Here is a 20,083-nt window from a genome sequence, read left to right as displayed (position 1 = left end):
GAAGCCGGATGGCAGAAGGTTGAAAAGTAGGGGGAGGTAAAGAGTCAGTGAGTGTGAAGGCGAGGAGGAAGAAAGGAACATTAGCTGGACAGGAATTTGGATTGGGAAAGACAACCTTTTTAAAGATGGGTGAGATTTGCACAAAATTAAATGCTGCTGGAAAGGAGCTGGTCTTAGATTAAACAAATGAGAAGACAGAAGGCCCCTCTGGAGAGGGGAGGGAAAATGGAGTACATAGCACATTCTGTTGATGGCCGATCCAGCAGTCATTCTTCTACCATGCCTTTATTATTCCCTCCTGACAGAGTTTACTTTCTTTTTTTTTTTTTTTTTTTGAAACAGAGTCTTGCTCTGCCACCCAGGCTGGAGTGCAGTGGCGCCATCTCGGCTCACTGCAAGCTCCGCCTCCCGGGTTTACACCATTCTCCTGCCTCAGCCTCCCGAGTAGCTGGGACTACAGGTGCCCGCCACCACGCCTGGCTAATTTTTTTGTATTTTTAGTAGAGACGGGTTTTCACTGTGTTAGCCAGGATGGTCTCAATCTCCTGACCTCGTGATCCGCCCACCTTGACCTCCCAAAGTGCCGGGATTACAGGCATGAGCCACTGTGCCTGACAACAGAGTTCACTTTCTACTGAGAGGCAAAACTGCCAGGCTGAGGTGGGCGGATCACTTGAGGTCAGGAGTTCGAGACCAGCCTGGCCAACATGGTGAAACCCCATCTCTACTAAAAATACAAAAATTAGCCAGGCATAGTGGCACACACCTGTAATCCCAGCTACTTGGGAGGCTGAGGCATGAGAATCGCTTGAACCCGGGAGGTGGAGGTTGCAGTGAGCTGAGATTGCGCCACTGCACTCCAGCCTGGGCAACAGAGTGAGACCCTGTCTCAAACAACAACAACAAGAAGAACAAAGCAACCTGCTAGATACTGGGCTTTTTCAACCTCCCCTTGAAGCCAGTAAAACCTCGTAGGAAGGGGAGGGGGTGGGAGGGGCTACTTCTAGGAAACGCTTTCCTAATAAAAGACATATAGAAGAAAGCACAGATTGGGCACAGTGGCTCATGCCTATAATCCCAACATGTTGGGAGGCTGAGATGGAAGGATTGCTTGAGGCCAGGAATTTGAGACTAGCCTGGGCAACATAGTGAGACTGTCTCTACAAAAAAAATAAGACAAAAAATTAGCCAGTTGTGGTGGTGTGTGTCTGTAGTCCTAGCTACTCAGGAGGCTGAGGTGGAAGGATTGCTTGAGCCCAGGAAGTTGAAGTTGCAATGAGCCATGCTCACACCATGGCACTCCAGCCTGAGTGACAGAGCGAGAGCCTGTCTCAAAGAAAAAGGGAAAAAAGAGGGCACAATCTTTCTCTGCTGGATGTAGTTATATGCAAATGATGCCTGGTACTGCTGCAGCCATCTTGTGGCCATGAGGAAGGACATTGCTTATGCTTTTTTTTGGGACGGAGTCTTGCACTGTCGCCCAGGCTGGAGTGCAGTGGTGAGATCTCAGCTCACTGCAAGCTCCACCTCCCGGGTTCACGCCATTCTCCTGCCTCAGCCTCCCGAGTAGCTGGGACTACAGGCACCCGCCACCGCGCCTGGCTAATTTTTTGTATTTTTCAAGTAGAGGCCAGGGGTTTCACTTTGTGTTTTGTTTTTTTGTTTTGTTTTTTTTTTGTTTTTTTTTTTGAGGCAGATCCTGCGGCTGTGTCGACCAGGGTGGGTGCAGTGGCGGATCTCAGCTCACTGCAAGCTCCGCCCTCCCGGGTTCATGCATTCTCCTGCCTCAGCCTCCCGGTAGCGGGACTACGAGAGCCCACCACCATAAAAGCCGGCTAGTTTTTATGTATTTTATTTAGGAGGCGGGGTTTTCACCCGTGTTAGCCAGGATGGTCTGGGAGCTCGGCCGCCGTGATCAAGCGTCGGCCTCCCAAAGTGCTGGGATTACAGGCTTGAGCCACGCCCGGTTGGTTTTCACTGTGTTAGCCAGGATGGTCTCGATCTCTCTGACTGACCTTGTGATCCGCCCGCCTCAGCCTCCCAAAGTGCTGGGATTACAGGCGTGAGCCACTGCGCCCGGCTGCTTATGCTTTAAGAATGGCAGAATGGAACTAGAAAGCACTTGTGTCTATGATGGCCTCACAGAGCTCCTGAACCAACCCTGGGACTACTCAGCCTCCATACATCTTGTTTTGTGAGATAATTACTGTCCTCACTAGTTAGGCTACTGGGAGTTGGATCTGGCTTCTTGTAATTGCCACCATTCTAAACAATCTGGGGTGGGATCCAGAACACAGGCGGATAGAAGAGATACCCTTCCCATTTTAACAGACAGAGGAAAGAAAAAATACTTATTTATGTATTTTTGGTTTTTTTTGTTGTTGTTGTTTTGTTTTGTTTTGTATTTTTAGTAGAGACAGGGTCTCACCATGTTGCCCAGGCTGGTCTCAAACTCCTGAGCTTAAGCAATCCACCCACTTCGGCCTCCCAGAGTGCTGGGATTACTGGCGTGAGTCACCACTCCCGGCCAAAAAAAGTAACTTCAGATATAAATAAGTTTATTTTAAAAAAACAGATATAAATATGCTTATACATTTCAAAACAATAATTTGAGGAAGATTTTATGTGAAAGCTTTAACTTTTTTTTTTCCTTTGAAGGAGAGGTTATTTGCTGAGAGTAAGGGGGGAAGTAAGGAAATCGGTGCCTTGAGTACAAGGAAACAAGGTTTGAAGTAATGTTGAGTGTTGGAGGGCAAGTGAACTAGGGAAACAGTGTGCCAGAAAGTGCAGAAGGGGCTGTAAAATTGGTGGTCCTGAATTTGCCCAATTGTGTAATTTTCTTCAGTGGTCACTTAATCCCTGAGGGCAGGCGTGGAGAAAGTGGAGACTTGTATTTATCCAGGGTTTGAGGTGCTAGGCAGTGGGAGAAAGAACAAATGAAAAAGGAATTTAGGAGATTAGCAATGGAACGAACAATGTGATGGAACATAGAATCTAAATTGGTTGGGGGATGGGCGCGGTGGCTCACTTTGGGAGGCTGAGACAGGTGGATCACCTGAGGTCAGGAGTTCAAGGCCAGCCTGGCAAATATGGTGAAAGCACATTTCTACTGAAAATATAAAAATTAGCCAGGCATGGTGGCTCATGCCTGCAGTCCCAGCTACTTGGGAGGCTGAAGCATGAGAATCACTTGAATCCGGGAGGTGGAGGTTACAGTGAGCTGAGATCACACCACTGTACTCCAGCCTAGGGAGCAGAGTGAGACTTGGTCTCAAAAATACATACATACATACATACATACATACATACATACATACATACATAAAATAAATTGAGGAGGGAAAGAAATGCAGAAAGGAGAAAAAAACAAACAAAATGGTTCAGGGGAGGCAGTGGCCTGGAGGGCTCAGAGTGGGCAGGAAACAGGTCAGTAATATGGAGTTTTAAAATGTTGGCCGGGTGTGGTGGCTCAACGCCTGTAATCCCAGCACTTTGGGAGGCTGAGGCAGACGGATCACCCGAAGTAGGATTTCAAGACCAGCCTGGCTAACACGGCAAAACCCTGTCTCTACTAAAAATGCAAAAATTAACTGGGCATGTTGGTGGGCGCCTATAGTCCCAGCTACTTGGGAGGCTGAGGCAGAAGAATCACTTGAACCCGGGAGGAAGAGGTGGCAGTGAGCCAAGATCCCATCATTGTACTCCAGCCTGGGTGACAAGAGTGAAACTCCGTCTCAAAATAATAAATAAACAAATAAATAAATAAAAATAAAACGTGGCCAGACACGGTGGCTCACAACTATAATCCCAGTACTTTGGGAGGTCGCGGCTGGCAGATCACTTGAGGTCAGGAGTTTGAGACCAGCCTGGCCAACATTGTGAAACACCATCTCTACTAAAAGTACAAAAATTAGCCGGGCGTGATGGCACATGTCTGTAATCCCAGCTACTTGGGAGACTGAGGGAAGAGAATCGCTTGAACTCAGGAGGTGGAGGCTGTAGTGAGCTGAAATCCTGCCACTGCACTCCAGCCTGGGCGACAGACTGAGACTCTATCTCAAATAATAAAATAAAATAAAATAAGAAAATGTTATGCTTTCTGGGAGGGAAAGCAGTCAGAAATTATGGAGAAGATTCTTGAGTCCTGAAGTCTGATACTATGAAATTCAATTAGAACATACCCCCTCTCGACCGGGCGTGGTGGCTCACGCCTGTAATCTTAGCACTTTGGGAGGCCAAGGGGAGCGGATCACCTGAGTTCAGGAATTCGAGACCACCCTGGGCAACATGGTAAAACCTTGTGTCTACTAAAATACAAAAAATTAGCCAGGCATGATGGCAGGCGCCTGTAGTCCCAGCTACTTGGAAGGCTGAGGCACAAGAATCTCTTAAGCCAGGGAGGTAGAGGTTGCAGTGAGCCAAGATTGCACTACTGCACTTCAGCTTGGGCTACAGAGACTCCGTCTCAAAAAAAGAACATATCCCTTCTCGAATCAACACATCCTTCTGTCTTCTGTCACATAGAGTGAAGCCAGAGTCTTCCCTTTACCTGTATGACACCAGTCACAGCAACTTTCCAGTTGTTTTGTGTTAGTCTTAAATCCTTTTAATTTCCACTGTAACGGATACCATGGTGTCCCATCTTCAGGACTCTTAAACTCTCTCTCCCCAGCAGTTGAGACTATCCAAAGCTGTGTCCTTTTCAGGAGTGGTGCTCCACTGAGGACACGAAGGCCTGGGCCCCTTGCCTCATTTTGGCCTACTAAAAATACAAAAATTAGCGGGGCATGGTGGTGTGCACCTGTAATCCCAGCTACTCAGGAGGCTGAGGTAGGAGAACTGCTTGAACCCAGGACGTGGAGGTTGCAGTGAGCCGAGATTCTGCCACTGCACTCCAGCCTAGGCGACAGAGTGACACTCTGTCTCAAAAAAAAAAAAAAAAAAGGCCGGGCGCGGTGGCTCACGCCTGTAATCCCAGCACTTTGGGAGGCCGAGACGGGCGGATCACCTATTATGGTCACCTATTCATGTATCAATCTGTCTCACTGACTAGACTACAGGTTTTTTGAGGACAAAAATAGTATCTGTCAATCAATTGACCAACAGTTCAATCCCAGAACCTAATCTATTGCCTGTCCCAAAAAGGCATTCAAATATTTTTTTAATAAGTGAAGAGAAAGGCTGGTCGCAATGGCTCACACCTGTAATCCCAGCACTTTGGGAGGCCAAGGCAGGAGGATCACTTGAGTTCAGGAGTTCGAGACCAGCCTGGCCAACGTAGTGAAACCTCGTCTTTACTAAAAATACAAAAATTAGACAGGTGTGGTAGCACACACCTGTAATCCCAGCTACTCAGGAGGCTGAGGCAGGAGAATCACTTGAACCTGGGGGGCGGAGCTTGCAGTGAGCTGAGATCACACCACAGTACTCCAGCCTGGGCAACAGAGCGAGCATCCGTCTGAAAAACAAAATAATAATAAGTGAAGGGAGAGAATTCCATGCAAGAGTGAACCATGCAAGAAGCAGCATGGTGTGAACAAAAACAGAGTTGGCAAAGAGTATGCCCTGGTAGGTGAATAATAGTACTGTCGGTTTAGAGGACCCAAGTGGGAAAGAGAAGAAATGAATGTTGGAAAAGCAAGTTGGAGCCAGACTGTTGAGGATTTTGAATGGCTACAATTGTGTTCTTTGTTTTTGGAGGCACTACAGAGACACTGAAGGTTTTGGGCTTTGTTTTTTTTTTTTTTTTTTGAGATGGTGTCTTAGAGACGGGGTTTCACTGTGTTAGCCAGGATGGTCTCGATCTCCTGACCTCGTGATCCGCCCGTCTCGGCCTCCCAAAGTGCTGGGATTACAGGCTTGAGCCACCGCGCCCGGCCAATGCTATTTTTCAAATAGACCTGAATCACAAACTACAGCAACTTTTTACACTCAGGCCCTTACCACAGAAGTTTGTTCACTGCTGTGCAGCAGGAAAAATATGGCAGGGTTTGTATTGTTATTTTCCTTCCCAGTGCAACCCCTTAATTCTAGAGATAAAAGACTCCCCATGAGCTGAGTCCCAAGGTTTTGTCGGCTTCTTTGATACACAATGAGTGGTTTCATTGCAATGAGCTCTTCTCTGAGGGGTCTGGGATCTTAGGCTGGTTACCAGGTCTAGAGCTGCTGAAGAGGAAGGTCAGGTTTCAGTTGGTGTCTCTGTGACCGTTGGAAGAACCCTCACCACATCAGCTTGACCCCAATGTGCATTCTCAAAGTCCTGCTTTTTGTCTTCCAAGCCAGAGAGGTTGTTCATGGTGGTCCCAGGACAAGATGGGGAACCATGCCATGTGGCTTGCCATAAAGCTCCTGGCCTTCCACCTTTGAAATCTCCCTGTTTTCCTCTGTGACCAATCACTGTGTGCTGTTTCTGGTTTGCTCCGTGGAGGCCCTGCAGCTGTTTACCTCACACAGGGCCTCTAACTCTGTTCATGTCTTGGCAGTGTGGGATGTTTAGATGTTTTGACCCCACTTGCGCTAGAGCCCATGAACTGTCTGGTCTCCTGATGTTCTTACTGGGCCTGCAAAAGGTTGTAAAACGGTCATGTGCATTCTCCTTTGCCACAGCCCCTCCCACTACTAAGCTTCACTCATTTACTTACACTCAGGCTATAGTGAGTATTTGAGTTTGCGGTCCCTTCTGTACATGTGAAGCTGGCATTGGCCAGGCAGGCATCAGTGTACTCACAGCATTGGCCAGTGTGTCACATACCTGCTCAGTACTCACTTCCATCGCATTTCGGGGAAGAGCGCAGTTTCTCATGGTCATTTATATCCTGTGAACATTTTATTTTATATAGTTACTTAAAGTTCTGGGTTTATAGCTTCTCCCTTCCCCAAGAAGAGAGTTTGGAAACGATAGCTTTGGCTAGGCGCGGTGGCTCATGCCTGTAATTCCAGCACTTCGGGAGGCCAAGGAATGTGGATCACCTGAGGTCAGGAGTTCAAAACCAGCCTGGCCAAAATGGTAAAACCCCGTCTCTACTAAAAATACAAAAAAGTTGCCAGGTCTGGTGGCAGGTTCCTGTAATCCTAGCTACTCTGGAGGCTGAGACAGGAGAACCACTTGAACCCAGGAGGCAGAGGCTGCAGGGAGCCCAGATCGCACCATTGCACTCCAGCCTAGGTGACAAGAGCTAGACTCTGTCTCAAAAAAAAAAAAAAAAAAAAAAAAGAAACAATAGCTTTACTCAATCATCTTTTATTTCTTTCTTTCTTTCTTTTATTTATTAATCTTCTTTTATTTATTTGAAATGGAGTAGCTGAGATTACAGGCGTGCACCACCATGACCAGGAATTTTTTTTTTTTTTTTTCCAGTAGAGACAAGGTTTTACCATGATGGCCAGGCTGGTCTCAAACTCCTGACCTCAGTTGATCCACCTGCCTTGGTCTCCCAAGGTGTTGCCATTACAGGTGTGACCCACCACGCCCAGCCTCAGTCTTCTTTCTATTTTCAGTGTCTTGTATTTTTTGCCAAATGAATGAGTTACTAGTGTCATTGAGGCCAAAAGTTTCCCACTACTAAGGTTCTATTTCAATTTGCACAGAGAAAAATCTACCACAAACTGAATTCTTAACTGTAGTCATTCAAAAGAAATCAAAGGGCATTTCTTACTGAAACTGGATTGGTAACATCACCTTGAAATATAAAGTATCACATCATGCTTTAAAACATTTTCTGTCTCACAGAAGCCTGTACCTGCTTACCACCGGAGAAGGCTTTATAACTTACATGTTGCAAAGCTGGTTGTATAAAAACCATGTAAAGGAAAAATATTATTGTCTGTTCTTGCTTTTTCTTGAGTAAAAGTGAGAAGTGTAAAAAATGCTAAATATGGCCAGGTGCGATGGCTCATGCCTGTAATCCCAGCACTTTGGGAGGCCAAGGTGGGTGGATCACCTGAGGTCAGGAGTTTTGAGACCAGCCTGGCCAACATGGTGAAACTCCATCTCTGCTAAAAATTCAAAAAATTAGCTAGTCGTGGTGGCAGGTGCCTGTAATCCCAGCTACTTAGGAGGCTGTAGCAGGAGAATCACTTGAAACCAGGAGGTGGAGGTTGCAGTGAGCCGAAATCGTGCCATTGCACTCCAGCCTGGGCAACACAGCAAAACTCTGTCTCAAAAAAAAAAAAAAAAAAAAAAGCTGAATACGATAGAGTATACGGAGCAACATTACTCACCTGTAGACCAGTAGGAGAATAGGTTAATTACCACATAAGGTTCATGGGTGCGCATAAAATAAAAAGGAAGAGAAGCAGCATTTAAATAGGTTCCAGGGCCGGGTGTGGTGGCTCACGCCTGTAATCCCAGTACTTTGGGAGGCCGAGGCGGGTGGATCACAAGGTCAGGAATTTAAGACCAGCCTGGCCAACATGGAGAAACCCCGTCTCTACTAAAAATACAAAAATTAGCCGGGCAGGCAGAGGTTGCAGTGATCCGAGATCGTGCCATTGCACTCCAGTCTGGGTGACAAGAGCAAGACTCCATCTCTAAATAAATAAATAATTTCCAAGCTTCACTCACAACAATCAAATTTTCACATGTAAGATAGGATGGCACTCCTCTCTGGCTTCTCATAGAGATCCAGATGAATAAACCAAATCAAAAGTGGCAATTATTACATTAGACATTTTCCCTGTCCTAAAGATTACATTCTGATAGGTAGAAAAACAGTAAGCAACTAATTGGCCAATTACTTATGTAATTACCATTGTGATAAATGCTTTGAAGAGGAAGTACAGGATATTATTAGTTTATTACTTGCAGAAATGAGCTAGTCTGGCTAGATCACCTGAAGTCAGGAGTTTGAGACCAGCCTGGACAACATGGTAAAACCCCGTCTCTACTAAAAATACAAAAAATTAGCCAGGTGTGGTGGCATGCACCTGTAGTCTCAGCTACTCGGGAGGCTGAGGCAAGACGATTGCTTGAACCTGGGAGGCAGAAGTTGCAGTGAGCTGAGATTGAGCCATTGCATTCTAGCCTGGGCAACAGGGCAAGACTCTGTCTCAAAAAATAATTAATTAATTAAAAATTATTTAATGTATCTATTTCAATGCTTCCTCTTCCCCAACCCCCAAAGAACAAACATTTATCATTTTTCTTTCTGATTCAGAAGTTCCTACTGCCTTTTCTTTACAGCCCTCCAGTATTCTTATGTGGGTGAAATCAAACCAAAATGAATACAAGTAGAGACATTGAGGGGAAAAATAATGAACAAATATGCACTGTGTAGCCTGAGCATATGTGGACATGGGGGTGGATTCAAGGGGCAGCTGTATCTGTTTCTCAAGCTGGTGAAGGTCATGGGCTGAATGTGTGTGCAAGAGCCTCAGGTTCTTTTAGCACCAGCTATTAAAGGCTTGTAGAATCCCAAGCAACCAGGGGCCAGCTGTGAATCCCACCTGGTATATAATGCCTTTGTGCTAGCACTTCACTGGGCCCTAGAAGACGGAACTCATACCCTTAGCCTTTGAAGACTATAGATAACATATTATCTGTTGGGCAGGCAGTGGGCTGGGATTAGGGGTCTTGCTTCTGCTGAAGTCTTAAGTTTGCATGTTTTCTGTTGTTGATAACAGGTAGAGAATCCAACTCAGTTGTTTCCTGAGGTAGCTGCAGATATGCTTTCTTTACTCTTCCCAAGCTAATCCGGAACTGTGGGTTCTACTCAGAGGCCTGTGTTTCCGCACTATTTATAGGCCATAAGATCCTCCCTAGTGGGATCAGGATAACATTTTCCTAGCTTGGGAAAGGCTCACATCCCTATTTTGTTGCCAGCTCTGATGCCAATCTAATAATTTTTAATTACCTGCGGCACCATGGCAAACACACCTTGTACTCTATATCACAAACACATATCCAATATATCCATGTTCTTTGCAAACCAAGAGCTTCAAACCATAAGCCATATTCTGTTTTCTAATATTAAGTAGCATAAACAGACAGAATGTTATGAACCGACCTCTATCATTCCCAAAGAAAGGACTGCTGGAGCTGCTAACATTGGCACAAGAAAGAATAACACTTTGTTGGTAAAAGTAGTATCTGCCCCTAAAAATGGTTAGTGGTCTGGAAAAACCCATGATATGGATTATTGCCAGGGCTGTGGGACATCTGAAGCTGTCTTTGAGATTACCAGTCTAGACCAAATCACATCTTAAATGCTTCCTGTGTGTGCTTCTACCTGCCACCATTTTTATACAGGTGAAATCATATTTTAAAAGATCAAAAAAAAAAAAAAAAGGGGGGGGAATGTACAGATTAGGGAACGTGTGCATATTTTTGCAATGGTGGTGGGATTGGCAATTTCATTGTTATTTCCATGTGATTGTCAGGGAATGTGGTGGTGGTGGCTAGGCGTTAACTCTACAATAGCCTCTGATCTTTTTTAGCTGTAGTGTCTTACCTATTTACTTTGCACGGTATTCAACTCCTACAAAGTAAACTAAGAGTTTAAAGCAAAAACTGGTTTACCAGAATTCCTACTGCAGGAGTTAAAGATAATTTTTTTTTTTTTTTCTGAGATGGAGTTTCGCTTTTCTGGCCAGGCTAGAATGAAGTGGTGCAACCTCAGCTCACTGCAACTTCTGCTCCCCAGGTTCAATGATTCTCCTCCCTCAGCCTCCCGAGCAGCTGGGATTGTGTAGGCGCCCACGACCACACCTGGCTAATTTTTGTGTTTTTAGTAGAAACGGGGTTTCGCCATGTTGGCAAAGCTGGTTTCAAACTCCTGACCTCAAGTGATCCGCCCACCTTGGCCTCCCAAAGTGCTGGGATTATAGGCATGAGCCACCGTGCCTGGTCTAAAGGGAATATTCAAGAGAAATTAATTGCAGGCCAGGTCGGGTGGCTCATGTCTGTAATCCCAGCACTTTGGGAGGCCAAGGCGGGTGGATCACCTGAGATCAGGAGTTCGAGATCAGCATGGCCAATATGGTGAAACCCTGTTTCTGCTAAAAATACAAAAATTAGTGGGGCATGGTGGCAGGTGCCTGTAATCCCGGCTACTTGAGAGGCTGAGGAAGAATTGCTTGAACCCAGGAGTCTGAGGTTGCAATGAGCCGGGATTGTGCCACTGTACTCCAGCCTGGGTGACAGAGTGGCTCTGGTCTAAAAAAAAAAAAAAAAATAATAATAATAATTGCAAGAAACCATGAGGTTGTGACTTCTTCTTCTTTTTTGAGGAGTCTTGCTCTGTCACCAGGCTGGAGTGCAGTGACACGATCTCGGCTCACTGCAACCTCCGCCTCCCGGGTTCAAGCAATTCCCCTGCCTCAGCCTTCCCAGTAGCTGGGATTACAGGTGTGTACCACCATGCCCAGCTAATTTTTTGTATTTTAGTAGAGACAGCATTTCACATGTTGGCCAGGATGGGAGGTTGTGACTTTTTTGGTCTCCATCCCCATGTATGATTGAAGAATTGTTGCTGAAATGCTAGCCTTACTTATGTGTCCTCTCCATCTTTGATTCTCTGCAGGTCAAAAATAATTAAAATCGAACAAGACTTGGAAGCAAGAGATTTTCACAGACCTCACGCTCTCACTCTTTCCCCCGACTATGGCTCCTTAATCTAAAATGGTTCTAAGCTCCAATTTTTGATCCCAGGAGTACAATATTCACAATTGGGATATGCTAGTTGGTGGGGAAGCCTGGCATTCTCTGGGACCAGTGGGACCTTGCAAATGTGCTAAAGTGAGTGCATATCTGCACCAGAGTCTGGTGACACCTAGTGCTCTTCAATTTCATAGTAAAAGCCCTAGTCTGGGCTGGAAGATAACCAGGTTTCAGGCAAGCGGCAGCTGGCAGACCCCTAACTTTCTGATTTCCCAACAGGGTGACTTTGCTTGGCTTACCAAAGGGAAAAGATGTCTAAAAAGCATTTGAGTCTAAGTGGACAATTGGGTATGCAATATATAAGCTAAAAACAAATTTATCTCACCAAACATAATCTTCTATTTTTAGTTGCCTGACATAAAGTATGTTCATACTCTAAATTTCCATAGTTTGTAATAACTTTATGATAGAGAATACAGTAACAAGAATCATATCCACCAAGAATCACTGCCACAGAGAAAGGGATGTTTGGGACATTTGTAAAATGAGGTGGTTTACTGTTTTTCATCTTCTATAAGCTTGAAATTGACTTAAATCTTCCAAAAAGGTTACTGTCTTCAAAGCTGACACTCATTTAGAAGGTGCTTTTAATTAAAAAAAAGACAAAGTGAGCCTATATTTGTAAACATTTATTCTCTTGAACTGAAAAAGGCTTGCATCAGCACACATTGTACAGCCTTGCAAATTACACAGAAATTGAAAAGAAGGTTCCTTGTTCATAAGTGCAATGAATCTTTGATGTCCAGTGATCCGCTGCAAACAATGAAAACAAACTGTAAAGCACTTAAGAAGTTTCCAGCACTCATCAAATGCATTTCCTTAGGTGACAAAAAATCCACAAGGAGGGGAATGCAAATAAGTGGCATTTAGTTATTAGAGAGATACTTGAAAAAAAAAAAATGGAAGTATTTTCCTGCTTAGAATGATTTCTGTTCCCCTCTGAATGTAAGTGGTTTAAGAGGCATTAAGAACATAATTTATTTTATACTTAATGTTCACACTACCTAAATGAATAAGGAAAGGGTCCTACAGGGAAGAGTTATGTATTTTTTGGCAATTGTTTCTGAGTTTAGAGATTCGGGGGAAGAGTAATCCTCTATTTGTGGGCTCTTCTTAGCATCCCTAACCCCCAAGGAGATAGTACATGGTTTTGACTTGGTTATTTCACTCCTGCATTCTTTTTCCCCCAAATTTTAAGTTGGGTCACATTGTGCTGGCTGCAAAAAGAAATACAGGTTGCAACTGGTTATAATCATTTTGAAGAATAATTTGCTGTACAATAGAGCTTTGGATCTGATACAAGAATTTAGAAATATAAAACAAAATAACTATAAAAGTTAGGAGGCATTTGAACGGCATTTCCTTAGAAAAACCTGCTAACTCTGTATCATTCTGACGTGGATTCCTACAGTCATGTGGGGTGAAATGCATATATTTTCCCCCTTTGCTGGATCACTGGCCTTTCTTCAAAAGCTATAACGCCATGAACACACATCCTAGGAGTCTCTATAATGTTAACAGAAGCTCCAAACACCAAGCCAATCAAAGATGGGAGAGGGCAGGGGAACCATAAAGGCGAAGGGTCCAAAGGTGGCTGTTACTGAGAACTTGCCCTTTCCAAAATGTGAAAGTCATAGTGCTTCTTGCTTGTTCTCAGCTTAAACTTGTTAACTGAGTTAATTTGTTTCTTCAATGCATTCTGTGCAGCTGAAATGGAGGGGAATGTGGCTAAGACGGTGTAGGTGGAGGCCAAGTCACTGGGTTTAGAGCGTTCAGGGTTGACAGTGTTGTCCCCGCTGCCACAGCAGAGGGGGTGACGACGTGGTTGCGACTGGGGGTCCCGGAGCCACCGGATCTTGGCGCCAATTTTAAAGAGTTCCCCAAAAAGCTTTTCAGCTTCCATGCGAGTTATTCCATCTGGTAGTTCAGTAATTTCCAAGACCTTCCCAACAACTAGAATAGAAAAGGTACAGAAGTAACACATCCCTGTTACCAAAAAAGTTGGGTAAAAAAGCACTGCAGACTCAAATATGACATGGGAAATGACCATGTGAATACACAAAATTAAAACTTTTAGGGCTGTTTTTTTTTTTGGGAGATGGAGTCTTACTCTGTTGCCCAGGCTGGAGTGCAGTGGTGTGATCTCGGCTCACTGCAACCTCCACCTCGCAGGTTCAAATGATTCTCCTGCCTCAGCCTCCCAAGTAGCTGGGATTACAGGCGCCCGCCACCATGCTCAGCTAATTTTTTGTGTTTTCCGTAGAGACGGATGGGGTTTCACCATGTTGGCCAGGCTGGTCTCGGACTCCTGAGCTCAGGCAATCCACCAACCTCAGCCTCCCAAAGTGCTAGGATTACAGGCATGAGGCAGTGCACCCGGCCAGGGACATCCATCTTTTAAATCATTCCTACTTACCCCGTAGGCAAGGGGTAGAGAGCTAATAGTGTTAAAGCTACTGAGCTGGGTGTGCCTGTAATCCTAGCACTTTGGGAGGCTGATGTGGGCGGATCACCTGAGGTCTGGAGTTTGAGACCAGCCGGACCAACATGGTGAAACCCCGTCTCTAATAAAAACACAAAAAATTAGCCGGGCGTGGTTGTGGGCGACTGTAATCCCAGCTATTCGGAGGCTGAAGCAGGAGAATGCTTGAACCTGGGAGGTAGAGGTTGCAGTGAGCTGAGACCATAGCACTGTACTCCAGCATGGGCAACAAGAATGAAACTCCATCTCAAAAATAATAAATAAATAAAGTAAAATTAAGCTACTGATGTCAGTCTTTACTGGTAGTTGCACAAATAAAAAGAAGCATTGTATGGTGGCTTCTCTAAATTAGGTGATCTCAAACATTTTTCTGAACTTCACATTTCCATTGTAAAATAAAATAAAAGCACTTGCCCTAACCACACCACAAGGCTGCTGAGTAGAAAGTTAAAGTACAAACTTGAAGGCACTTTACCACAGAGAGGCAATATATTTGTTCACTCAGACTCTCTCCCACATGGATGTAAGGACAAACCCTTTCTCAAAGAACTAAGAGGCTAAGAGTTTCACTCTACTTGTTCCTCTCACACATTTCTCTTTGGCCCCTCTGTCCCTCCTAAACCTACCTGCATCTTACCATATATACTCTCGTATCTCAAATGACACAGGGTCATAGGAGTATATCCAAGAATCCTAAATCAGACGGCAACAATTATTATGACTTTTTGCAGGATTCTAGGAAGAGGAAAACCCATTTCTGTGCTGTGGTGTATTCTTAAGGACTGTCACCGGTTTGTAGACCCATATCCAGTTGCCCCTCAGAGACATACCTGTTTCTCCTGCTCCAAGGTCGGTGGATGCAGCTTTTTTAGCTTGTCTCCTTCCTCGGTTTCCATGTCTGCTGCCAGGCTGACCCTGAAAACCCAAAAATAGTTGAGAAACAAGGTTAATAATGCTGAAAAACACACTTTGGATGTTTAAAAACTTAACACCCAAACACCTTTAGTTTGGGTTTTGCACTCTGGCAGAAGAAAATCAGTCCCAGGCCTTCTGAATTCTGCCTCTGTGGCAGTGACATTCCTGTCCATTATGACCAATCACTTGCTGACAGTCCTTCATTAGCAAGAGTGCCCCAATTCCTAGCCACTGCCTTGTCTTTGGGTGGCACTAGGGAATTACTGTTCTGCCAAGCAGCATGCCATCTTCTCCCTTGCTCTGCTCCTGATGGAGCCAGTGATAATCTGTGTAAATCAACTGGCCGAGGCACAGAGCTCTCCTTGGGCAGTGCCAACAGGTGGGCTCAGGGTTGCCCCTTATACTCTGAGGGAGCTATGATGTTCTGCAACAAAGTCTAGGAGGTTAGTTGTCTTTTATACCTGTTGGTTTGGAATGTGTCCGTGCAGAACAGCAGGAGGGTTGTACTGCAGCGGCTGGCCAAGTAATGGATACCTGGAATCTCCTGAAAGTCAATAAAATATATTTACATTTTTTCTTTCCTCAGTTAAAAAATGCTTGCCAGACGCTGGCATGGTGGTTCATGCCTGTAATCCTAGCACTTTGGGAGGCTGAGGCAGGTGGATTACTTAAGGCCAGGAGGAGTTCAAAACCAGCCTGGCCAACATGGTGAAACCCCATCTCTAATAAAAATACAAAAATTAGCCTGGGGTGTGCTGGTAGACGCCTATAATTCCAGCTACTCAGGAGGCTGAGGCATGAGAACTGCTTGAACTCAGGAGGTAGAGGTTGCAGTGAGCCGAGATGGTGCCACCATATTCCAGCCTGGGTGATGGAGTGACTGTCTCAAAAAAAAAAAAATAAAAAAAAAAAAAAAAAAATAAAAATAAAAAAGTACTTGCCAGAGTCTTCTAATTGTTCAAAATAAGATGAACAGGGGAAAGAAACAAGTATGGTAGCATAAAAAAAGTATAGATAACTGACATTTTTCTTTGGGAGACAGGGTACTGCTCTGTCGACAACCCAGGCTGGAGTACAGTGGTGCAATCATAGCTCACTGCAGCCTTGAACTCCTGGGTTCAAGTGATCCTCCTGCCTCAGCTTCACAAGTAGCTGGGACTATAAGCACAAACTACCACACCTGGCTAATTTTATTTTAGGAGAGATAGATTCTCACTATGTTGACCAGGCTGGTCTCAAACTCCTGGCCTCCAGCAATCCTTCCACCTCATGAGTTGCTGGGATTACAGGTACAATCCACCATGCTTGGCTAAATGACATTTTAAACAAGAATTAAAAATTTCCACATATCCTTTTAAGAGCCCAGGCAAAATTCTGAAAAGATTAAGGACTAATAACAGTGGTTAGGAAGCAGGGTGCATGGTAGGAACTACATGAATAGAGATAGGATGGAGAGAAACTTCTCTGTACACTTTGAAGATATGGAAGAGGAAGAATCTAAGAAAACTATGACACTAAATCCTAACATCCCATATGAAATACACCAAAATAACTACAACACACATGCCAATCACTTGAGGTGCTGAAATCTACATCATTCTATTATGATTAAAATCTTACCTTTCAGAGGAAGGAACTCTGGATAAATATTAAGTCTTTATCTCCCCCAATTCACTATTAATTGCTATAAATTTATGCATATAATATATGCATGTACACATTTACATATACTCAAACACACTTTAATAGTTTTAACCAATGGGTAATTGTACATCCTAGGTCTTAAGTCTGCTCTTCTTAATCTTTAAGTGAAATTTGCATTTATAATTTGAACCTGTTTAGAAAAAGTTGTGTAGTTCTTAAGTGTCATTATTCATAAGTATCCCCTTCCTAAATCAGTAAGTGTGGGTTAGTGAGGATGGAGATCTTCCAATTGCTTTCTTTCACTCAGGAAAGCCAAAAGTCATCACACAGCAAAGGCTTAATAACTGCTGACTGCAAAAACTTTGCCTTGGAGAATAAGATTTTTGTGTTAAATTTTCATTTATTTTATAATCATAAGTTCTCAAATTTAGTACATTTTGTGCTTGGAGGAGGGTTATCAGTAGGTGCTAGGAAAGCATCCTCAGGAAATTGTGCACCCTTTCTCCTGAGAGCTTCATAACAGAAAGAAGCAAGGTGTGGACTTCTTGCCATTCCACAGGGCTCCTTCCGGGTGAACACAGTGAAGATGCCTGGGCAGCTCCCTGGCAGGACATATGTATGACACACTCGCTCCTTCCCAACCTATAGATGGAAGGGCAGATATGACATGGGGTTTTGACACTGAGATCAGAGATGCCAAGTGACATGTGAAGGTGTATAAAAAATAGTTGTGAAGGCCAGGCACAGTGACTCACGCCTGTAATCCTAGCACTTTGGGAGGCCGAGACGGATGGATCATGAGGTCAGAGTTCGAGATCAGCCTGGCCAACATGGCGAAACCCCGTCTCTACCAAAAACACAAAAAATTAGCTGGGCATGGTGGTGCGTGCCTGTAATCCCATCTACTTGGGAGGCTGAGGCAGGAGAATAGCTTGAACCTGGAAGGTGGAGGTTGCAGTGAGCCAAGATCGCATCATTGCACTCCAGCCTGGGCAACAGGGTGAGACTCCGTCTCAAAAAAAAAAAAAAAAAAAAAAAAAAGAAAAAAGAAAATAGTTGTGAAGAAGTCAGAGTTAAGTGCTATAATAATGAAATTTAAAAAATTTAATGAGGCTCAAAAACTTAGCATTAACAGAATAGCTGTTTAATATTGATAGCATTAACAGAGAAAGCTGTGTAAAAATTCTGGAATCCCCTAGATAAAGACACCTAAAATTTTTCAACAAAAGATAAAAACCTTTTAATTCTATAGAATTTCAAGTATATAAAAGTATAGATAGAAAAGCGTAATGTACCTGCCGTCATCCAGGTTCAACTGTGATCGCCCCTGCTTTGTTTTTCCTGAAGTATTTAAAGCAAATCTCAGCATTTTCCTTGTAAATATTTTAGTATACAAACATTTGTATCTAATGGATAACTCCTTTTTTTTTTTTGAGACAGAGTCTTTCTGTGTCACCTACGCTGGAGTGCAGTGGCACCAACTCTGCTCACTGCAACCTCTGCCTCCCAGGTTCAAGTGATTCTCCTGCCTCAGCCTCCCGAGTAGCTGGGATTACAGGTGCCCACCACCACGCCCAGCTAATTTTTTTCATATATGGAGATAAGATTACAGTCAGCAGTACAAAGACCCCTCCTAATAGGTTGGGCTAGGTGTTCCTCTTGCAGCATTCATACCAGACTGTATGATGCGTACTGTTTCAATTTATCTTTTTAAAATATGCAATTTCTAAATTAATTAATTGATTAATTAATTTATTTAGAGATGGAGTCTTGCTCTGGCACCCAGGCTGGAGTGCAATGGCACGATCTTGGCTCACTACAACCTCCACTTCCAGGGTTTAAGCGTAGCTGGGATTACAGGAACGCGCTACCATGCCCGACTAATTTTTTTTGTATTTTTAATAGAGATGGGGTTTCACCATGTTTCAGGCTGGTCTCAAACTCCTGACCTCATGCTCCACCCATCTCAGCCTCCCAAAGTGCTGGGTTTACAGGTGTGAGCCACCGCGCCTAGCCTTTTTTCTAAATTTAATAAGGAATTTGTTTTGTAGAAAATTTGGAGATAGAGAATTACAAAGGAGAAAATAAAAACGACCCCGGGGCTGGCTGTGGTGGCTGACATTTGTAATCTCAGCACTTTGGGAGGCCAAGGTGGGGAGACTGCTTGAGCCAAGGAGTTCAAGACTAGCCTGGGCAACATGGTGAAACCCTGTCTCTACCGAAAATACAAAAACTAGCCAGGTGTGGTGGCGTGCCTGTAAGCCCAGTTACTCAGGAGGTTGAGGTGGGAGGATCATCTGAGCCCGGGGAGGTCAAGGCTGCAGTGAGCCACAAGTGCACCACTGCACTGCAGCCTGGGCGATGGAGTAAGACAGTGTCTCAAACAAGCAACAACAAACAAACTAACAACAACAAAACCCACCCTGGTCAATTCCACCACTTTTAACATTTTGGTGTATATCTTTTCAGTCTTCTACATGTGTGGGCTGACTCATGCATATGTGTGTGTGTAAGGTTTTAAGGAAATTGAGATATAATTAACATACAATAAAACAAACATTCCAAGTGTTGAATTTGATGAATTCTAACAATTGTAAAAGTCCGTGTAACCATACCATCCCCCTTAAAGAACATTTTCATCCCTGGAAGAGTTCCCTCCAGCCCGCTTCCCAGTCAGTTCCACACTCCATCTCTACTACTATCTGATTTTTAACGTCACAGATTAGTTTGTCTGCAGCTGAATTTCATATAGAATATATTCTCTTTTTGTCTTATTTTTTCGTTAACATCGTGACCCGGAGAGTCATCATGTTGTTGTGTGTCAGTAGCTTGCTTTGTTCACTGTTATTGTTGAGTAGTACCCTTTTAAGGATGTAGCACAATTTGTTTATCCAGTCTCCTGTTAATGGACATGTTGGTCATGTCCAGTTTGAGCTATTATAAAATAAGGTTGCTATAGATGTTCGTATACAAGACTGTGTGACCATGTTTTCAATTCTCTTTCCCCTAGGAGTGGCATTGCTGGGTTGTATGGTAAGTGATTAAAGTCTTAGGAAACTACCATACCTTTTCCCAAAGCGGTTTCATTATTGTACACTCTTACCGCCAATGTGTGAGAATTTTAGTAGCTCTGTGTCTTTACCAACATGTTTGTTAAATATTCACATGTGGATTTTGCATGCTGTGAGGGTTTGGTGTACTTATTATTTTGTCACCAAGGTAATAAGCACAGTACACAATAGGTACTTTTCAATCCTCACCCTTCCCCCTCAAGTAGGCCCAAGTGTCTATTGTTCCCTTCTTAGTGTCCATCAATGTTTAGCTCCCACTTACAAGTGAGAACATTCTTCTTTTTTTTTTTTTTTTTGAGATGGAGCATCAATCTT

At 44.0% G+C, this 20,083-nt stretch overlaps 1 protein-coding gene and 1 long non-coding RNA gene across 28 annotated transcripts in view; one reads left to right on the top strand and one right to left on the bottom strand.

The window, feature by feature from the left end:
• Positions 1 to 419: 419 nt before the first annotated feature.
• LOC108581745 lies at positions 420 to 19,370 on the top strand. Its single transcript, XR_001894457.2, has 3 exons — positions 420 to 460; positions 7,363 to 7,367; positions 19,264 to 19,370. It is a non-coding gene; the product is annotated as an uncharacterized LOC108581745 (long non-coding RNA).
• The window catches only part of R3HDM1 (R3H domain containing 1), a 198,121-nt gene continuing 190,305 nt past the window's right edge, over positions 12,268 to 20,083 (bottom strand). For 24 of the 27 annotated variants that reach the window (XM_031651725.1, XM_031651740.1, XM_031651724.1 and 21 more), the window contains 3 exons: positions 15,515 to 15,597; positions 14,969 to 15,053; positions 12,273 to 13,609 (listed from right to left, as the gene is read on the bottom strand). In XM_031651725.1, coding sequence (XP_031507585.1) covers positions 13,254 to 13,609; positions 14,969 to 15,053; positions 15,515 to 15,597 — 524 coding nt within the window. In that variant the 3' untranslated portion in view covers positions 12,273 to 13,253. Of the gene's footprint in view, positions 13,610 to 14,968; positions 15,054 to 15,514; positions 15,598 to 20,083 lie in introns of all 27 variants that reach the window. The other 3 variants (XM_031651722.1, XM_031651744.1, XM_031651729.1) reach the window with 2 other exon arrangements.

This window comes from Papio anubis, chromosome 10 (assembly GCF_008728515.1).
Source record: "Papio anubis isolate 15944 chromosome 10, Panubis1.0, whole genome shotgun sequence".
Classification (NCBI taxonomy): domain Eukaryota; kingdom Metazoa; phylum Chordata; class Mammalia; order Primates; family Cercopithecidae; genus Papio; species Papio anubis.
The sequence above is the reverse complement of the archived record's forward strand: the minus strand, read 5'-3'. Positions and strand labels throughout refer to the sequence as shown.